This window comes from Danio rerio, chromosome 23 (assembly GCF_049306965.1).
Source record: "Danio rerio strain Tuebingen ecotype United States chromosome 23, GRCz12tu, whole genome shotgun sequence".
NCBI classification, from domain to species: Eukaryota; Metazoa; Chordata; class Actinopteri; order Cypriniformes; family Danionidae; genus Danio; species Danio rerio.
Window position 1 is genome coordinate 12,451,833 of NC_133198.1, and position 21,814 is coordinate 12,473,646.

The 21,814-nt window shown below is 34.0% G+C and overlaps 1 protein-coding gene across 1 annotated transcript in view; it reads right to left on the reverse strand.

Annotated features, from left to right (window-relative positions):
- phactr3a (phosphatase and actin regulator 3a) overlaps positions 1 to 11,415 on the reverse strand; it is a 113,627-nt gene extending 102,212 nt beyond the window's left edge. Inside the window, 1 exon segment of the mRNA NM_001114411.1 lies at positions 11,191 to 11,415. Within this exon segment, the coding sequence (NP_001107883.1) occupies positions 11,191 to 11,296 (106 nt within the window). The 5' untranslated portion in view covers positions 11,297 to 11,415.
- Between the last annotated feature and the right edge of the window lie 10,399 nt (positions 11,416 to 21,814).

A 21,814-nucleotide genomic window follows, 5' to 3' on the forward strand; every position in this document is an offset into this window, starting at 1 on the left:
AATCAGCAAAAGCTTAAGAACCTGTGCAACAGCTTGCAAATGTTAGTGGGAAATTAATGTTTTTATAATTTCACTCACCGAAGTCAATAATTTTGACAACCTGATACAACATCTCCATTATCATAAAAGCCAAAACTAAACCACAGATTCAAACAGTCTGAAACAGTCATATATTTTGGACAGTAATAAAACACTTCATATTGCGTATAAACAGATATCTCAGTGTTTATGTTAAAAATGTTTAAAACTTGTTTAATATATATATATATATATATATATATATATATATATATATATAGAATATATTATATATTATATTAATATATATATGACACACACACACACACATACATATATATACATATATATATATATATATATATATATATATATATATATATATATATATACACACACACAGTATTTATTTTATTTTATTTTTTGCTTTAGTAGCTCTCATACATTTTACATTATTTAAGTGTTTTTCCAGGGTACTGTGAATATTTTGTTTAATGGATGAACATTAATTCTGTTAATACATTTATTCTATGCTAAAAACTACATACACAAGTGTGACTACAACCTACAAAACATGTGCATAATCTTTTTTTTCCCCGAGATAAATTTAGGATCTTTTGCATTATATTTTTATTCATAGATTGCCCAGTATAGTTACTTTTGTTGTTGCAAAACATTTGTTAAAAAATAATTGAAGATTAATATGCCTATATGTAAAATTATATGCTCAATAAAAAATAAAAAAAATTTATGAACAAAACTGTTAAACAGCATAAATTCTGTATTAAAGAAAATAAAGAAATAAAGAAAATAAATCTCAATGCATACAATTTTTAGAAAGTATTTGATTGTTTTAGTACTAAATGTACAATTTTTTACAAAGAAAACACTGGGTATTACATTAAAAGACCAGAGAAAGACTCCTAATATTTACATGGCATATTTTTGAATTGGAACGTGTCTCTCTTGTTTACCTGTGATCCGATCAAGCAAAATGTGTCTTATACCATGTAAACAGGGCAGCATCAGTTAAGTTTAGTTTGCCGTCTCCTTCTGTCTTATCTGTGTAGTCATGCTTGCCTTTCTCATAGTAATCTTCATAAACTACCCTACATAAAGTGCGCAATAGCCTTGGCTGAAACAGCCATGCTTTCAAGCATGTATTGACAAAAATAGACTGACTGCATCAAAAAGGAGCTCAAATTACACAATGACAAGAACTAATATAGATCACGCCACCAAACACCTAACCACGAAATTGACAAGCCTAATTTAAAAATGTAAGGAGTAGAAAGTACAGATATTTGTGTAAAATGTAACAAGTAAAAGTAAAAAGTTGTCAGAAAAAAAGCAGTGAATTAAAGTACTGATACCAGAAAAATCTACAATAACGTAAGTACAGTAACAAAGTATTTGTACTAAATCACTTCCCATCTCTCGTAGACACCATCTCATTTTTAAACTTTTAATCCAGTAAATTCCTTCAGGATAAACAGTAAGCAATATGTAATAAGAGGATGCACAACAGGTAACAATTTACCATAACAGTGCATGAATAATGATGAACTAATATGTAAACTAAACTTTACTTCATTATGAACCAATGATGTTAAGGCATGCGCTAATCATGAACAAACTTTAACTACAACATGACTCAAATCAGTTATTTACATCATGTGTAAATAAGAAAGAGTAATTACTTGTTAGTAAATGTTTGTTAATTAATGTATTTATTGACACTTTAATTTTAGCTAAATGAAATAAACGCATGACCTGTTAATGTATCATTGGTTCATGATGTTACCCTGTTTTGGACGTTTGTTTACAGTGCGTTTACATTGAAAAACAATTGAAAAGTGTTCTGTCCACATCAAAACAAACTGTTTGAACATCAGAAAGTTATTTCATGATTAGCACATGCCTTAACTCATCCTTAGTTTATAATAAAGTAACGTTTAATTTACATTTTAAAACATTTATCTATTATTATTCTATGTAATCAGCTGCATGCTAAGTTTGTCAATGCAATGATACTGACAGGACAAAACAGGCGAAGTATTAAGATTCATACATATAGACAAAGATTACCAGCCACTTTTCAGTCATTTTATGAAGCATTTCTCTCACTTGCACAACCGAAATTTTAGTTTATCTCAGTTAGGCCTTCACAAAAATAGTTCATTTTCATCCCATTTTTCAGGGGCAAGAGGTTCAGGGAAACTGTGAAGACACTTTTAATGTGTAAAGAGGTGTGATGTGGAAAGGGACATGTGGTGATCATTTTCTAAATGGAAGAGTTTATAATGAACTTCCTAAAAATCTTATGGGAAAATAACTCAAATCTAAAAACATAAATCAATGTCAACATTATAGATGTGTCTCTGTCTTTCCATTAAAAATTTAAGGTACATTTTGTACAGCATTTAAAAGGTTAACCCGCCCGCGAGAGCAACAAGTATAGAGAATACAAAAAATTACATAGGTAATAGTTTGTCATATAAGCCATCTGATGCATTACAATCACGATTATGCTGATATATTTTTTAATTATATTAGGTTTTTTAAATTATTTTATTAATATTCATGTTTACTATTTATTCAATGTACTTCAAATTCATTTGGGGTTAAATAATTTTGGCTATATTTTTTTGGACTATATGAACAGCTTTTATAAATTATATTATTCAGCCCATAATAAAAATCTGATGTATGGCTATATATGCAAATGACATATATGACAAGTTCATATTTGGATTTCACACATATAAAATATGTTTTATATGTCAAAATATTGTAAAAATGTCTGTTACATGTAATTTTTTTAACCATAATTACAAATATGTACAGTACGTATATGATCAAATATATTAGCAATATTTTTTATTTGTTTTCATATATTACATGTTATATATTTAAACATATGTACATATTTGTATGGTGCCATTTTTACAATAAATGTTGCATATATGACATGTGAAATAACACTTGTATGTTATACATGTAATTTTCATATTGCCATATATTTCTCTAAATTATATGAAGTGATGATCATTGCAGCTAATCTGTGTCGGATGTAATCAGTTTAAAAAGAAACTACTGTAGTTGCAGCAATTAAATGACTTATCCTCTAAAAAAGTTAAAATATTTTTTAGGTAATTTAATTACAGTTACTTACAATATACCTGCCTTAAATATTTTAAGTATTTAACAGTAAAAATAAATACAAAGAAGCAGAGTAATTGTGTGTGTGTGTGTGTGTGTGTGTGTGTGTGTGTGTGTGTGTGTGTGTGTGTGTGTGTGTGTGTGTGTGTGTGTGTGTGTGTGTGTGTGTGTGTGTGTGTGTGTGTGTGTGTGTGTGTGTGTGTGTGTGTGCGTGCGTGCGTGCGTGTGTGTGCGTTTTAGATCAGCCATATATTTTACTAAATATTTCTATTTTCATCTAAAGGTTAAATGTATCAAGATGATTGCACATGCATAAGGATTAACTCATGAATTATAAAAATAATTATTAACAATTAATTAATGATGATATATAGCATAGTAAACTTAAAGAAGCAAATTGCTGATATATACAAATATATTTTGAACTTTTCTTAAGTATTAAATTATCCATAAAGTTAAAAGCCTCTTTGAATCAAATTTAAAGAATAAAGGAGCTTATTATCTATGTATTTATATTCACGAGGACTTTATGTAGTACTGACTCAAAAAGTTGTTTTACATAATGAGTAATTAGTTGTTAAATTTTTTTTGTACAATGAATTAGAAATTGTAATTTAAATACAGATTTAATTATGTAATTAGTAATTAATTACCTATTTTAAAGTAACTTACCCAATACTTATTTAGTAACTTAATTATTTTATATTTCAGTTTTATTTTCTGCCAGTCCTTTTGACAACCCATATATACAGTTGAAGTCAGAAAAGACTTTTATTAGCCCCCTTAAGACAATTATTAGCCCCCTTTTTAAAATATTTCCCAAGTGATATTTAACAGAGCAAGGAAATTTTCACAGTATGTCTGACAATATTTTTTCTTCAGGAGAAAGTCTTATTTGTTTTATTTCAGCTAGGATAACTTGCCTAATTACCCTAACCTGCCTAGTTAACCTAATTAACATAGTTAAGCCTTCAAATGTCACTTTAATCTGTATAGAAGTGTCTTGAAAAATATCTAGTAAAATATTATTTACTGTCATCATGGCAAAGATAAAAAAAAACAGTTATTAGAAATGAGTTATTAAAAATATTATGTTTAGAAATGTGTTAAGAAAATCTTCTCTTACTTAAACAGAAATTGTGAAAAAAATAAACAGGTGGGCTATTAATTCAGAGAGGCTTAATAATTCTGTATATATAGTTAAGCATATTAATTAAGAAATATCTCATTTATGATGTAATTATTTATGTAATTTTCAATTTTGCATATTTACGGCACTGAGATTTCCATGTATGATGACGCAATGCTATATTATGAAGAAGGGAAAGTGCTAAAACAGCATCATCCCAAAGTGTGAACAGGCATCCGTGAGCGGTGTTAAATTGTGATGCAGCAGGCCTCTCCAGGCAAGATGTGCGTTAAAGAGAGGGCCACATATAGTTCAGATGTTTCATTAATGAATGTTGAGCTCAGGAAGAGAATGATGCATCACCCACAACACCGGCACTAGTCGATGAGGACCAGAAAACAGACTATCCTCTCTCTATGTTGGGGTCAATCTTACAGCTCACATATCTTTCCTAGATCCATCTCTTGCTTTTTTGACCTGTACAAAAGGTGTTTTAAAAGGTACTTAATATGGAAATCTTTTTTTATGTGTTTATATTGTGTTAGGTGCTAAAATCGTGTGCTTGGTTCATCTACCAATGCAGAAAATCTGAAAATAGACATTCCAGTAACTTTGTTTAGTAGGGATCTAATGATTAACTCTATATGACTCATAATATTGATCTCACGATACAATTTCTTAAACGATTTTCTTTTTAGGAAAATAAAATTAGTCAAATTAGAAATAAACAAGTGCCCTTTTAATTTTATTTTAAACGCTGCACATTTCTTTATAAAATTTAATAAAATAAAAAATAAAAAAAATAAACTAAAAACTAAAAAACTGTGTTGCATTTTTTAGACTAACTCCACATTAAAAAAAGGCATTCAGATAAATTCTTTAAAGGGGTGGTCGAGTTTATTTTTAAGGCTTGGTTGTGTTTATGGGGTGTAAAGCAATGTATGCTCATGCTTCACTTGTATCACATTATTTTTTCATCTATCTTACTTTAATTATATACTGCTACTCAACTAACATGAAAATTACTGTCATATTTCCTAGTTCCTCCGAAAGCCTGATTGGTCAACTAACACAATGTGCTGTAATTCACGGATCGGCTCCATCTCACCAGGAAGCGTCTCTGCTAAAACATTGCACCACTTCTGGCCACGCCCCTTTGCTTTGCAGGGTGTATGCTTGCAATCTGAAGGGTTTATGACATCATTAACCCATATGTATTTTTTTGTAGTCCCCAAGCATAATTCGCTGTAGGCTTTGCTAAGCTAACTCTGTAAAAGCCAATGTTTCCCTTTGTATTGAACTTTGAGCAAATTACATTCAGAGATAAGTGTTGCACGATATTGGAGAAATCTAACTATATATATTGCGATATGTATACAATTTCACTAAATGAGCTGAATAACTATATGCAAAGAATTTATCCTTTTAGACTGATTGGGATGATTCTGTAAGGTCCTGCATCTGCATAAAATATAAGAAGCTATTTACAAACATAGATAAATTCAATAAAGGAAAATATACAAATTAAATAAACTGCATTTTAATATTTTTTAAGAAGTCTAACTGTATTCAGCTATACAGTAATTGAATCAAATGTAAAATAATGCTGCATAATCATTGTTAATTTGTCAAAGATACAAATGGTACAATTTCCTATGCCTGAATGCTTTTAAAACCTTCACAGTCACAAGCTTCAAAAACCACTTGCAAAATTATAAATTATAGGCCAGACTCAACATTGCATACAGTTGAAGTCAGATTTATTAGCCACCCTGAATTATTAGCCCTCTGTTTATTTTTTCCCCAATTTCTGTTTAACGGAGAGATTTTTAACACATTTCTAAACATAATAGTTTTAATAACTCATTTCTAAAAACGAATTTCTTTTATCTCTGCCATGATAACAGTACATAATATTTTACTAGATATTTTTCAAGACACTTTCAGACACTATTCAGCTTAAAGTGACATTTAAAGGCTTAACTGGGTTAATTAGGTTAACTAGGCAGCATAGGGTAATTAGGCAAGTTATTGTATAACGATGGTTTGTTCTGTAGACTATCAAAATATAAAGCTTAAAGGAGCTAATCATTTTGACCTTAAAATGTATTTCAAAAAACTAAAAATTGCTTTTATTTTACCCTAAATAAAGCAAATAAACTTTCTCTAGAAGGAAAAATGTTTTCAGACATACTGTGAAAATTCCCTTGCTCTGTTTAACATAATTTGGGAAATAATTTAAAAAGAAAAAAGAAATCAAAGGGGGACTAATAATTCAGACTTCATTTATATGCTCGTAATGTGATTATTGTAAATGATCACATTGCGATTTCGATGCTAAAATGATATTTTGTGCAGCCCTAACACTAATAAAATAAAATAAGTAAATAAATATGATGAATGTCGTCACTGTGTTGAATTTAATTTCTGAAGGAAACATGCTAAAGAATTATGGCAGTGTTTTATATATTTGCGCAAAATACATTTCATGCTGGACTGTTTTACCAATGAGAGTTTAACATTGTTTCTGAAGGACGAATCAATGCAATATCAGAATTTAGTGCTTAAGTGTCAACATGCTGTGTGGCTAATGTGGCTAAAGTTACCACTGTATCTGACTCTATACACAGAGGCCAGAGATATGTTGTTATATGAATCTTGAGAAAGCTCATCGCCAGTTCATAAACACACATTTATTGTGCACTGCTTTGTTTCCAGTAAGGACTTGTTCATGCTTTTATCACCAGCAGGGTGGATTACTGAAATGGACTCTTCACGGGTCTTCCCAAAAATACAGTCAGATAGTTTTAGCTCATCCAGAATGTTGCGGCCAAGATTCTGTCAGTACCAGAAAATCAGAGCACATCACAACCATCCTCAGGTCTTTACACTGGCTCTCAGTTACATTCAGTATAGATTTTAAAGTATTTCTTGTCTATAAATCACTAAATGGTCTAGGACCTTAAAACACTTCAGATATGCTCACTGAATACATACCTAACAGATCACTAGATTACTCTTTAAGATTAAGTAAATTATGAATTCCAATAGTTAATTCAATGCAGAGTGAATCCCTCCCAACTACTACACCCCCTGCTACTGGAATTAGCTTCCAGAAACAATTAGATATGCTCCAACATTACGCACATTCAAATCAAGACTGAAAACACGTCTGTTTAGCTGTGCCTTTACAGATCGCACTATTATGTCTTTCTTTTCTCTTTCATTATTTTATAACCTGTTTTAACACATCTTAATCTTTTTTTATGTTTTTTGTTTTTATTTTATTCATACCCGTCTCTTTTATTCCTGTTTATCTTTGCACTTTAGCATTTTGAATTGGAACTGTGTACGAAATGTGCTCTACTTGCCTTGTCTTATAGTGCATGTCTCCACTAACCTGACTCTGGTTTGAGCATGCGAGTATGGCTTTAATACTCTACTGGTCCTATTTGACATTTTGTCTCTGTTAAATTCAACTGTTTTGTTTGTGTCAGAAATAAGGTGTAAAAGCTCTTCCCTATGAATAAAGGTATGAATAAAGCAGCAACTCATTTGCATTTAAATGGACACACACACACACACAAAGTGGCATGTTTTGGTCACACTCAAATAGGAGTTAATTTGACAAGGTATAATAAAGAGACATGTGAGCTATTATTTTGGCAGAAGAGTGGCGCAGTGGGTAGCGATGTCACCTCACAGCAAGAAGTTCGCTGGTTCAAGCCCTAGCTGGGTCAGAAGGCATGTGGAGTTTGCATGTTCTCCCCATGTTTATGTGGGTTTCCTCCGGGTGCTCCGATTTCCCCCACAAGTCCAAACACATGCCCTATAGGTAAATTGGGTAAGCTAAATTGTCTGCATAGTGTATGTGTGTATGTCTTGGTCTTCCAGGTTGAGGGTTAAGAGTTGGGCAAAAGACCCACCTTGTTAAAAATGTGATGTTACGAAACACCAAGAAGGTGCGACTATCAACTTCGATATATACAGCCCCGAGAGCAAGTGAGGTATTTTTAATTCCACGCAAACAGGAAGTTACTACGACTTTTATTTCAATAAATTGATGTAATTCCAACTTAATTAGAATATTGAGTAGGGGTGGGGCTTTTATTTTGCATAGCATTCCCTTATAGCTATCTAACGTAAGACATGGTTGAGAGTACTGTGGCCAAAGCTGTCAAGCTGACATCATCAAAGAAGCACAGCCACTCTAAATGCGGAAGCAAATGGTCAAACTTTGATTGAAGATTACCAAAACAAATGCTTTTCATTGGAGTAGCTCACAGAGACAAATTGCTCACCTTAAAAATTACAAAACTATGCCTTACCGTTAGTTAGCTATGAGGGAATGCAAAAAAAAAGGTCAATTTAGATTTTTCCATGGACTTTAAGCTAATACCTCACAGAAAAGATTGGAAACAAATGAGATTTGAGTTATATCTAATAAAAACAGACACAATACGCAAATACAACACCTTTTAAGACTTAAAGATAAAATTGTCACTGAAAGCAGCCCCTGTTTTTAAGATGTTAGTTCTAGATGTTAAGAATCTGTCCTGAATAAATCCTGAAATTAACCTCCTCTGTATTTAAAACCCTTAAAATGCCTGCACTTAACAGTGAACTCTCTTGCAAAAACGTGCAGAGAGGAGGATATGACATGCCGCATCTGATTTTTTCATCACTAAAAAGAGGAAAGGTTAACATGACTCTTGCTCTCATTGATTGAAAGCAGAATGATTATGAAATTGTGTTCCCAAAAGAATAAACCAATAAACCTAAAGGTGACGCAGCTGGGATTCAAACAAATCGCTTTTATCAAGATTTAAAGTTTAGATGAAAAAAGATCAACCGCTATTTCTTACTCAAAACAGATTGCTTGGTCATTGTGCATTATTTGCATTCCTTCAAGACACTGAGCAAAGCAAAACAATCCTGGTTACTGCAGACTGAAATCGCGAATTGATTGCAGGCCACATTTTACAGTATGTAGAAGATTTGTTTACTATATTTATCTTATTATTCATTCATTCATTCATTCATTCAGTCATTAATTTTCTTTCCAAAGTAGTCCCTTTATTATTCAGGGGTTATTAACTGCCTAACTAACCGGTTATTAACCACAGCAGAATGAACCGCAAACTTATCCAGCACATGTTTTACGCAGCGGATGCCCTTCCAGCCGCAACCCATTATTAGGAAACACCCATACACACTCATTCACACACATACACTACGGACATATTAGCTTAAAATATATCATATTACAGTAAACTTCTCCTAAATCCCCCCCCAAAAAAATTCCATCATCACATTCATTATTACAATTATAATTACAAATTTAAAAGTAGTTTATATTAAAAATTCTAGCTGTATGTTTTATATTGCACTATTTGTTCACAGAAAAAAAACTATTATATATGTTTTATATCTAATATTATGGGGGAACTTAATGTTGTATGTTTAACTGAATATTTTACATAAGTTACGTTGACTTTTATTTGGCCAGAGTGAGAGAGTAAGACAGAGCTGAAAGCTTGTTTATTATAAAAAGTTGTGATTTGGCATTAAATAGAAAATAAAATTAACTTGACCTCAAGAGGGGCGGGGAAAGCTGTTAGGAGGGCAGGGCGCCAAACTAATATCATAGTAGGGGAAACACTGCTAAAGATGAATGTGCATATGCTAAAGATGTGTAATTACATATTGAGTATTAGCAATGGTGCTATCTCAAGATAAAATATATCAGTTATTAGAAATGAGTAATTAAAACTGTTATGTTAAGAAATGTGTTAAAAAATCTTCTCTCCGTTAAACAGAAATTGGTGGAAAAATAAACAGGGGGTGAATAATTCAGGAGGGCTAACAAATCTGACTTCAACTGTATATATTCAACTTAGTAAACATGTAATATATTTAATTTTTTATTTATTTATACATATAATTGATTAATATTCGGGTAAATGCATAATGCCATGGTGCATAAAAACTAAACTCAGTTATTTAATTTTTTTACATAACACTGTTGTATTCAGATGCATTTTTAAAAATTGTATACAGAAAATCCTGATTTATTTTTCTTTATTCTTTCCAGCTTCCTATAAGAGTGCAGCCTTGTATTTCTCCTCTCTGAATTTGGACTGTAAAATGACCCAGACATTTCTGACAGGTCTGATAAGAGAATCACAATGAACACAAACAATATACACCACACACTTTGTAACAGACTCTCAGACTCTCGGAGATGTGTTTAGTACAGCATCATTAAAATACGACTTCAGCGCATCATCTCATCAGTATCTCCAGAAGACTCTGTTGACCTGCTCTGTTGAATAGGCAGGAGCAGTGAATGCGCAGTCTCAGTGCGGAACCAAGCTATCAGTCACACCAGCCAGTGTTGCCAAAGCAGCAAAAAAATGCATCCCATTTCATCAGCTATCCAAAATCAAACCTGTATTAAACGATGCGCGCAGAAACAAGTGCACACGAGACAAAAGACAATAACGCGGATGAACCCTCCCTCACTGGAGAACAAAAAAAAAATCTAACATAGGATATAAACCTTTTTGTCTGCTCATTTTGAATGGTAGCATAAGCCACAGTTGGCACATAATCTCTAGGTAGTCTGCTATGATCTCTCCTCCTGCTCGTTGTAGCAACCAAAAACACAGATCCGCAGGGGGAAATATTACTATGGTGTTATTTTCCAGATGCATTTCAAGGGGTATGCATCAAAGGCGACGTAATTTAATTGATCTCCATCGCGCGGCGCCTAATATTAAAACGAAAGCGCAGATGGTGGAACCACTTTCACCGTGGCAGTGAAAAGCGCTTTTATTTTTTCCTAATGGCATCTCCAGACAATAAATGCATCATCTTACCTGCGCCGTGCGAGAGATCGATGCCAGACTCGCTGAGGATGTTCGGGTCACTTTGAGATCTGCCTCTGTGCAGAAGACATTTGTCTATTCCGTCCGATGTAGCCATGAGGAGCTTGTGTGAGTCAAATAATGAAATCCCTTTCGGAGGCAGCGGAGCCGTCGGTGAGGCGGATGCGTCTAAGAGCATCCAGCAGCAGGCATTGCCGAATTAGAGGAACCCTTTACAGTCACTGTGTGTGTGCATGAGGGAGGGAGACCGAGAGTGTCTGTCATAAGGCTGGGGTATTTGTGTGTGTGTGTGTGTGTGTGTGTGTGTGTGTGTGTGTGTGTGTGTGTGTGTGTGTGTGTGTGTGTGTGTGTGTGTGTACGCGCGCGCGCAGATGCCACCTTTATCCACTCCACAATGACCCACTGACAGGCGAGCATCCGTTCTGAATCACAGGATGCGAGCGCATGACGTTTTACAGCGCCTTCGTAAATGAATCCATTCATTTGGGCTTTTGCAGACCTTCTAGTGGCGTTGATTCGGAGAGAATCAGGGTTTTTGAGATGAATGAATCATGATGACTCGTATTTTCGCCTGCTTAAAGTGAGCATTAAACTGGAAGTAACATATGGAGTATTGCTGTATTTACGCTTATTTTACATGATTGTTTGTCTATTTGAGTGTGTGTGTGTGTGTGTGTGTGTGTGTGTGTGTGTGTGTGTGTGTGTGTGTGTGTGTGTGTGTGTGTGTGTTGGTTCTTGTCATTTTAACTAAAAAAAACTTTCTCTTACGACGTTGGCTGACGTTCGTGAGGGCGGGACAACCTGCCAGTCATAAGAAATTGATTTGAAATTGATCGACCAATAGCAATCAATAAATAACAATTAAAAAATAAGTCAAGTATTTTCTCCTCGAGAAATGTTTTTTTACTCAAAAATGTCAAAGCCGGGCTTGAAATGATCGCAACCTTCATGAAACATTCATATTGGATTGACATGAACATTTATTAATTTGTTCGTTCATTCAAGGCGTAGATTCGCTCTTGACATTGGTGGGGCCATGCCTCCCTTGAGCGCATGCATTGTGCAAATTGTTTTTTTGCGCTTTAAAAAACATGAATAATTTACATAATAGTAAAATTACCACTTAATAATACAAATAACAATTAATGAATCACATCCTGTTAAAGTCAATTTACCTGATTGTACTGCAATCTGACTTTGATGAGGTTTGAATGTAGAGATATTTAGAGAGGTGTGTGATGCAATTTATTTTATCCCGAAACTTAATTTTGATTAATTGAACAGCCTTGGTTAATAGTATTATAGTGAACTCATAGTCATACTCAAACTAGATTTTAATCCCCTGTGCACAAGAAGGTAACTAAGGGTTGATGGAACAATATTTTATTTTGAAGTCGATTAAATTATCGGTGATATTGGTGGGGACATGTCCCCTCAATCCATGTCAATTCTACACCCTTGCGTTCATTCATTAATTTTCCTTCGGATTAGTCCCTGGGGTTCATTAGGGGTCGCCACAGCGGAATGAACTGCCAACTACACTGACATATGTATAATGTAGATGCTCTTCCAGTCACAACCTAGTACCTGGAAATACTCACACACTCATATGGAATTCACACACACACACACACACACACATACACACATTGCCGTCAATTCAGTTAATCCAACTAATCTATAACGCATAACCATTTATGATTTATGTTTTTTGCTTACAATAGTTTTTTTCATGTATTTAACCAAAAAACATTAGAAGCCTTATCATACACCGAGCACAATAAGGCACAAGACATGTTTGGTGCGATTTATTGCTTTTTTCAGATCAGTAACCCTAATTTTCATGTTTTGCGCCACATAGTTTAAATAGTAAATTAATTTGCGCCACTTTCTGGTATAAAAAGGAAGTGTGTTAGGCGTATTGTTGACGTGTTGCTATTTTGAGGAACTGAAATAGACTGCGCCATTTACCAACTAAAAGCTGGTCTAAAGTCCAGAGCAGAACGCGTAAGTTATACGCCTACTGTATGTGGGTCCAAATGCTTACACATTTAAACACACATAATTTACAGCAATACACAAATATCTTTACATATGAAAAAAAAATTAAGGATTAAAATGTTAAAAAAATTATTTTCTACATAAATATAAAAGCTACAACCTCAATGCCATCTTCACCTCAGGGGTTTTTTTCAGCTTATTCATGACAATTTGCATTTGTATAATGTATTATTAGCAGTTTTATTTATTATTTGCATATTTGTACTTGTTTTAATAAAAACAAGTTTAGATTTGTCCACCTGTCGGGTTCTGAAGGCGTATGCATCACCATATGGGGCATAAGAATAGGTTGAGTGTTTGGATATGCGTAATTCAGTTTTTTGCCCACACTTCATTAATATTGTTCCTTTATTAATTTGCTGGAAATTAGAACTGAATTTAGAAATAGTTTTGAAACAAATATTTGTGCTTAACAAACAAAATTAGATATGTAGGCTAATGGATGTTCTCAATGGAGTGAGGTTATCCATGGAAGTAAAGGAGTAAAGAGTAAAGTACAGAGAAAATATAAAGTAAAGAAAAAGGAACGAGGACGAATGGAGGAGGCTCGTTTTTATACTTACACTGCAGATGCTCTGTTTAACTGTTTTTTCGATAATGAAGTAAGAATAATTAATAAATCCATATTAAACAGTCCAGTAAATGTAACGCCTCATCTTCAGTTTCGGGCTCAGGTGCGCTTTGCACTCACACTACAATCGTAGAGCCAAAGCCCAAGGTGAAATGTGCCTGAGCCCGATTCAGAGCACTCACACCTCTTAAACGATCCAAGAAACGGCCCTGGGCATGGTTTGGATAGCATAGTGTGAGTGCACCCTGAATTTGCGAGTGTGTGGGTATTTCCCAGTACTGAGTTGCAGCTGTAAGGGCATTTGCTGCATAAAACATATGCTGGAATAGTTGGTGGGTCATTCAGCTTTGATGACCCTTGATAAATAAGGAACCAAGCAAGGAAAATAAATGAATGAACGAATGAATGAACGAATGAATGTTTAATGGCATGAGCATGGGACAACCTGTTACTCATATAATATCAAACAATAGTAAATAGCAATCCAACGTTACAATCAGTTTACTTCTTGGTCAAAAAGTACTCACTTTGTCGGCACGATAGCCTAATGGTTAGATTCTCGACATAAAGCACAACAGTGCTCTGGGCATCCGTTTGAATAACAGCTCATGGACATTTCCCGATCCTGTTTCCCACTTCACTTCCTATCATTCTAGAGTCCTGTCAAATAGAAGAAAAAAATAAACAAGAAGCATTTACTCTGTGTCACACAATAGTTTAGAAATTGGCACCATATTGTAGAAAAGACTATTGCAACTTTCATAAAACATTTCATTCTTACTGAATGTAATATCAAAATGTGAATTTGATTCCTGAAGTCTCTCTCTCTCTTTTTTATTTATTATTTGTTGACCTTTTTGCCTTTATTCGCTTATTAAGTCATAACTTACGGAATATTGTTTCTAAGTCCAAGCCCCTACTTATTTGAATTGAGAAAATATTTGTCTATGACCACTTTTTAGTCATATTATTTATATAAAATCCTGGTGTACACATTACAAAAATTGACCACTAATTGATCACTCGAATATTAGGCATGGATATACAGTAGGACAGTAATCAGATAGGAAGAAAAGTAGGAGAGAGAGTGAGGGGGTTAGAAGTCTATTTAACTAGTGACTATAGCTAGAAGTTTATTTAAACAGTGGCGCATGGTGGAAAATTATCATGTCAGGACTGCCACATCAAACATCTTTTAGAAATTGATTTTAAAAAGAGATTTTAAAAAAAAGATAAATAAGTTAAATAGAAAGAAATATATGAATATATTAAATATAGACAATGGGTTACCAAGTTCTGAAATAATTTTAAGAATGATTTTTAGAAAAATTATTTAACCTTTTCTCAAAGTAATGATAAACTGCTTTTTAATTTTCATATTCCAAATGTACGAATACAATGATACAATAAAAACTGTGATGGGAAAATGCTACCTTTCTAGAGAGCTTTTTTTAAAATGAATTAATAATTACAATAGTAAGTGTGTTATAAAACACCATATGCCACCTTTCACTGAAAAAAGTCCACTCAACCAGTCATGACCTGTTGCCATAGAGATAATTTCAGAAATACTATGAGCTAAAATAAAAAAAAATAAAAACATTTTGATGTGTCAATGATGGCTCAGTGGTTTACAGGCTTACAGGAAGAAGGTTGCTGGTTTGAGTCCCAGTTGCACTAGGAGGCATTAAAGAGCCCCTTTAATGCATTTAAAAAAATTAGGTTTTGGGGTTCTCCAACAACAGTCTGATATACATGCAAGGTCAAAAAACACTTTCATTGTCTTATAATATGCATTTATCTTTACCAAATTATCCCAACAACTCCTATATGATTAGTCCGATGACCCAGTCGGTTGAGATTGGTCGACTGTGTTTAGCACGAGACAGAGAAATGGCCACCATGACTTATCAACAATTTTGAAATAGTCAGAGTGAATAGAGTATGTTTGAGCCCAATGCAGGAGTACATTAAAGCAATGCAGTTAAACACCAGCATATGGCTATATTCTTAACCATAAGTAAAAACAGTGGCTTGAGTTCCATATGAACATCACGCCGACATGGCTTAAGATTCATTACAGCAGCAATTCATTTGAACCACTATGAGTTGACTCTTTTATAGTTGAATCAATAATTTTAAACATGGTGAGATTTAAACATCTGCTGGATATTTCACTTCACTCAGAGCTATGTTACATTTTCACAAACCCATAATAGGAGCTCTTTAATATGTGGAGTGCATGTTCTCTTTTAATATGTGGAGTGCACCGGTTTCACACAGTCCAAATTAGAGCTGTACAATATTCCGTTTCAGCAGCATCAATATCGCAATGTGCAAATCCACAATAGTCACATCGCAAGATCTGCAATGTCAAGTTGGGGTTAAAATTAACCCTAATATAACAGTGTGAATTTTTTTTCATTATCATTCCGATGTGTTTTCAAGGCAAGTGAATTTAAAGTTTACCACTTTAACAAAGAAAGATTGTGTTCATTTATACCAGAGATACCCAAACTAGGGCAAGAAAGTTGGCCCATGGTAACCTTTGATTTGACCCACTATCCCATCTGAGACAAGAGGGAGAATGATGTGAATAGTTTAGAGATTGTCAATTTAAATTTTATGTAAACTTTTATTAGTTTGTATTAATGTTAAGCAACAAAAAGGCTATGACTGAAATTTAATGTTTCAACTTAAATGGTTTAATCTAATCATATTTAGTTTTAAGCGTACATACTGTCACTCGATGGATAGAGGACATTGCAGAGACATTGGTCAGTGAATCAAGACAAAGGCAGATTCTGATTATACAGCACTGAACTACACAGTTGTAAATGTGATTGGTTTTATAGCAGAATGTTATAATTAAAGTTATACTGCATTAGTATAGTTGGCATTTCTGTGTGGAGTTTGCAAGTTCTCCTCGTGTTCATGTGGGTTTCCTCCAGCTAACGACACACCTCGAAAAAATTATATGTTACAAGACACTAACATGGTGTGGCTAAACATCAACTTCAATATAAACAGCCCTGAGAGTAAGTAAGGTAAACAAGTTCTTTCTCTTTGGATTAACAGAGACCAATTAAATAGTCATCTCCAAAAAAAAAAAAAAAAAAAGTATAGCAAGAGTAAAAGTAAACTTTTATTATTCTACTTTATAAGCCATCAAACTCAAGTTGTAAAGATTGTATTCCACAACAGAAACAAGTTTTCAGATATTAAATATTAGATATTATAAATTTTAAATAATCGGTCTATGTCAGTCACATGCGTTTGTTGTGTGTGACGTCACACCAGCGCCATTTTTGTGGTATTGCTTCGCAAGACAACTTGAGAGAGACACATAATGCATAAAAAAGGTCAAGCTGGAGTAGTACAAGAAGATCGAGAGTATGTGGTACCGCAGTAAACTAAACAAGCATGCCAGGGATCGTCATTTTGATAAACTGACTTACATTCAGGATATAAATCCGTTTGAATAAACTGCAAACCAACGGAGTACGCTGCCGCCGTTCCCTCATTGCTGATAATGACAAATCATACTGTATATCATCAATGTCTTAATATATGTTTAGTTTAAACACTATTAAACCACAGTTAGTATTTCTAAGTTTTATTATAAGAAGTTAATTCATTAGTTACATCTAATATTTACATTTACAAACTATTGGGCAGATGTTTGTATCCAAAGTATTTTACAAATACTAACAATAAATGTAATGAAAGCAACAGAACAAAAAATGTGAATACTAGTATCAATTTATTTAATCAGATATATTGAGTGCATAGAGTGCAACAACAACAACAAAAAACATTAAATAAAATAATACACACAAACATTAAGAAATGTTGAACGCAAATACAGATATGATAAAAGCTAAAAACCTGTAACTATTGACTTCCATTATTTGTTGGTTTTCCTACAATTCCTACAACAGATTTTCAGCTTCATGATATCTTTATTAGTGTAAAGAGAAAAAATAAACTCATAAAGTTTTAGAACCCCTTGATGGCAGGTAAATAGTAAGTCACTTTAAATTTGTGGGTGAGCTATTTAGATCAAACTACTTATTGACTTAATGTTTAAATTTGAGCAAAAGCACTTGTCTCAGTTCTTGTGTTTGGTTTTGATGTACCAGTTTTGTTATTGTGAAGAACATAAACAATAAATGAGTTAACAACACATTGTAGGTCATCCTCCATTTATTTATTTACAAACCTATGCTTTAATGTGACATCTTCACCTTCACAAGGGAGTATCGTGTTTATGGCTCTGTGCTTGTTGTTGAGACATTGTGTTTTTTTTTTACTATTTAGTACTTTAGCATCATTATTGCCACAAAATCCATCAGACATCCTCTGTTCTTCAAGTTCACACAGCAGCTGTCAGTTCTCCTCCAACATACGGTTTACTTCTACACGTGTCCATACACAATTTACATTCAGTTTGTCTCAGCTACCTCCTTAGTGTTGTGTGTCTCCTCATCAGTGTCTCTCACCATTTTCAACCTCACGTGTCTCCTTCTCAGCATGTTGTTCATCCACATCTTCAGCTGACTGCAGTGTTGGTTTTCTTTCCCTCCTCTTAGTTTGTATTGCAGAGTGTACAGTGTCTGTCTGTGTAGTTTCTGTGTGGCCCAGATGTAGAGATGGTGCTCAGTGTGGGTCTGTCTCCATCTCATATGCAGCTTGGCTGGCAATGACAAAGTTAGAAATGTATATACAGCAAAAATATTACACATAAAAAGAATAAGTAAAAAAGAAATGTACTATAATGTTACATGCTTATAGAAAATGACAAATTTGAGCATAAGAAACCTGAATTTAATTTTGAACTTTTAAGCATTAACTCCCAGAAAGAACATTTACTGATCCCGTTGTCATCCAATATGTTTATATTTTTTCTACTGTGAAAAAGATTTTTTTTTTAACTGCAGATTCATGAAGCTACAGTCTGGAGGTTTAAACATTTAATGGAATGATTTTACCAAAAAAATATATTTGTTTTCAGTAAAGGGCAGTGGCTCAGTAGTGCTGTCGACTCACAGCAAGAAGGTTGCTGGGTCGCTGGTTCAAGCCTCAGCTCAGTTGCCGTTTCTGTGTGGAGTTTGCATGTTCTCCCTGCCTTCGCGTTGGTTTCCTCCGGGTGCTCTGGTTTCCCCCACAGTCCAAAGACATGCGGTAAAGGTGAATTGGATATAGGCTAAATTGTCCGTAGTGTATAAGTGTGTGTGGATGTTTCCCAGAGATGGGTTGTGGCTGGAAGGGCATCCGCTTCGTAAAAACTTGCTGGATCAGTTGACAGTTTATTCCACTGTGGCGACCCTAGATTAATAAAGGGACTAATCTGACAAGAAACGGAGAAATGAAGATATATTTTGCATCTCAATGCAGCAGGCTGGGACAACCGTTGCGCCTCTTGTTACCGCTACAGTCCGTCAATATCCTTTCCAAATGGGAAATTTAAAATATCTATCATGATCATTTTTTACAGCCCTTAACACAACAATAATGTAACACTGTATTTACTCTGCGAAAAGACACTAAAGCCATATAACAGCTAACATCAACAGGGATACAACACAAATAATGCAATTCGGTGTTTATGAGGGTGACGCCACCTGACAAAGACTGATTGCGGTAATATTAACCACTGAATATATATGTAGGAAGGGCCAAGATTGCATCGTAGCAAGTTGCTTTTGAAGTAGCTCTGAAAGTTTGCCCGGACCCGGGAATAAGTTCATGTTCAGGAACTAACTCAAAGATGTTGCAAAAGTTATGAGCTACAAAGCCATTGTTTTATTCCTTTATTTTTTTTAAATTCATGGGATTGAAAAAACGGTACTTGAAAACTCAAATTCTATAAAACAGATAATCAACTCCCTCGAGTTCCAAGGTGAAGAGGTTAAGTGCCTGAACGAAAAGTCCAAAGAATTTAAAAGGAAAATCGAAAAACTAGAGAAAGTCAACGAAAAACTTTGTGAGAGGGGTAATGATTTGGACGCATACAAGAGAAGTTAGAATTTATGTGTTGCTGCATTGCATTCCAGAAAAAACAGGGGAGAATGTAAAGCAGATGATCATCAACCTCTTCAAGCAGGTCTCATTAAACATCACAGCAGAGCTGCCCATCGGAGTAGACATTGCGTGCCACTTGGGACTGAGATCTACTTCAGAAAAATCATCCTAATATTTAAAGCTTGGTACTTACACAACAAGCAACTTTTTCTGTTAGCCATAAGCCTCATAAATGTAAAGAGTGAATCTGAATTTATTATTATGATTTTATTTATTATTTATTTTCTATTTTTTTTATATACTTGTTTATTAAAAAGTGTTAAGTTATTGTACAATTGTCATTCAAATGAGTCTAAACTATTGGATGACTTTTTGTTTTTATATATTTATTATTATTATTTTTTGTTCATTTTTTATATTTAATTAATATTTTTATTATTATTTCTAAAAAAAAAAAAAAAAAGCTTACATATTGGTCAAACAAATTCCTTAAGGCATTTATCATTTTAGGTGGAGATTTTAATGTATCCATTAACAATTTATTAGACAGATATCCTTCAAAAAGCGCAGTCTAACACTATTAGACCTACAAGACAAATTTTAGTTGGTATACATTTGGCAAGAGAGATTTCCTAATAATATGGAGTATACCTGGTCCAACAAAAGTGGCTCAAGTCAATCCCGAATTGATTTTTGGTTAATCTCAAATAATATGGCTAAGTTTGATCTACAAACTAGCATTCAATGTACACATTTGACTGATCACAAAACTATCTTACTCAATACACCATTAAGGGCAAATTACAAAACAGATCATAAGAGAGCCTCTTTATGGAAATTAAACAGCTTGTTATTAGAATCAGATGATGTAAAGGATAAAATTAAAGAGTTAATTGCTAAATATTGGAAAACAGCCACAACTCAAAATTCATTTTGTTCAAATTGGGAGCTTCTTAAGTTTGAAATTGGTGTTTACATTTACATTTACATTTAGTCATTTAGCAGACGCTTTTATCCAAAGCGACTTACAAATGAGGACAAGGAAGCAATTTACACAACTAAGAGCAACAATGAATAAGTACTAAAGGCAAGTTTCAGGTCTGTAAAGTCTAAGAAGGGAAGTGTTAGTAGTGTTTTTTTTTTTTTTTGTACAGTTAGTGTGATATTCAAATAGGCAATTGCAGATTAAGAAGTGAAGTGGAGACTAAATAGTTGAGTTTTTAGTCGTTTCTTGAAAATAGCGAGTGACTCTGCTGTTCTGATGCAGTTAGGGAGTTCATTCCACCAACTGGGCAGATTGAGCGTGAGCGTTCGCGAAAGTGATTTTTTCCCTCTTTGGGATGGAACCACGAGGCGACGTTCATTCACAGAACGCAAGTTTCTGGAGGGCACATAGATCTGCAGAAGTGAGTGCAGATAAGAAGGTGCTAGGCCAGAAGTCACTTTGTAGGCAAACATCAGAGTTTTGAATTTGATGCGAGCAGCAACTGGCAGCCAGTGCAAACGGACTAGCAGCGGAGTGACATGTGCTCGTTTAGGTTCATTGAAGACAACTCGTGCTGCTGCATTCTGGAGCAGTTGAAGAGGCTTGATAGAGTTAGCTGGAAGCCCAGCTAGTAGAGAGTTGCAGTAATCCAGTTTGGAGAGAACAAGAGCTTGAACAAGGAGTTGAGCTGCATGTTCAGATAAGAAGGGTCGGATCTTTCTGATGTTATAGAGTGCAAATCTGCACGATCGAGCAGTTCTAGAAATGTGGTCAGAGAAGTTTAGTTGGTCATCAATCGTTACTCCAAGGCTTTTCACCATTTTGGATGCAGTAATGGTTGCCCCATCCATCTGGATTGAAAAGTTATGGTGTAGAGTCGGGTTGGCAGAAACTACAAGCATTTCCGTTTTTGCGAGGTTCAGCTGAAGATGATGATCTTTCATCCAGTGTGAAATATCCAACAGGCAGGCTGA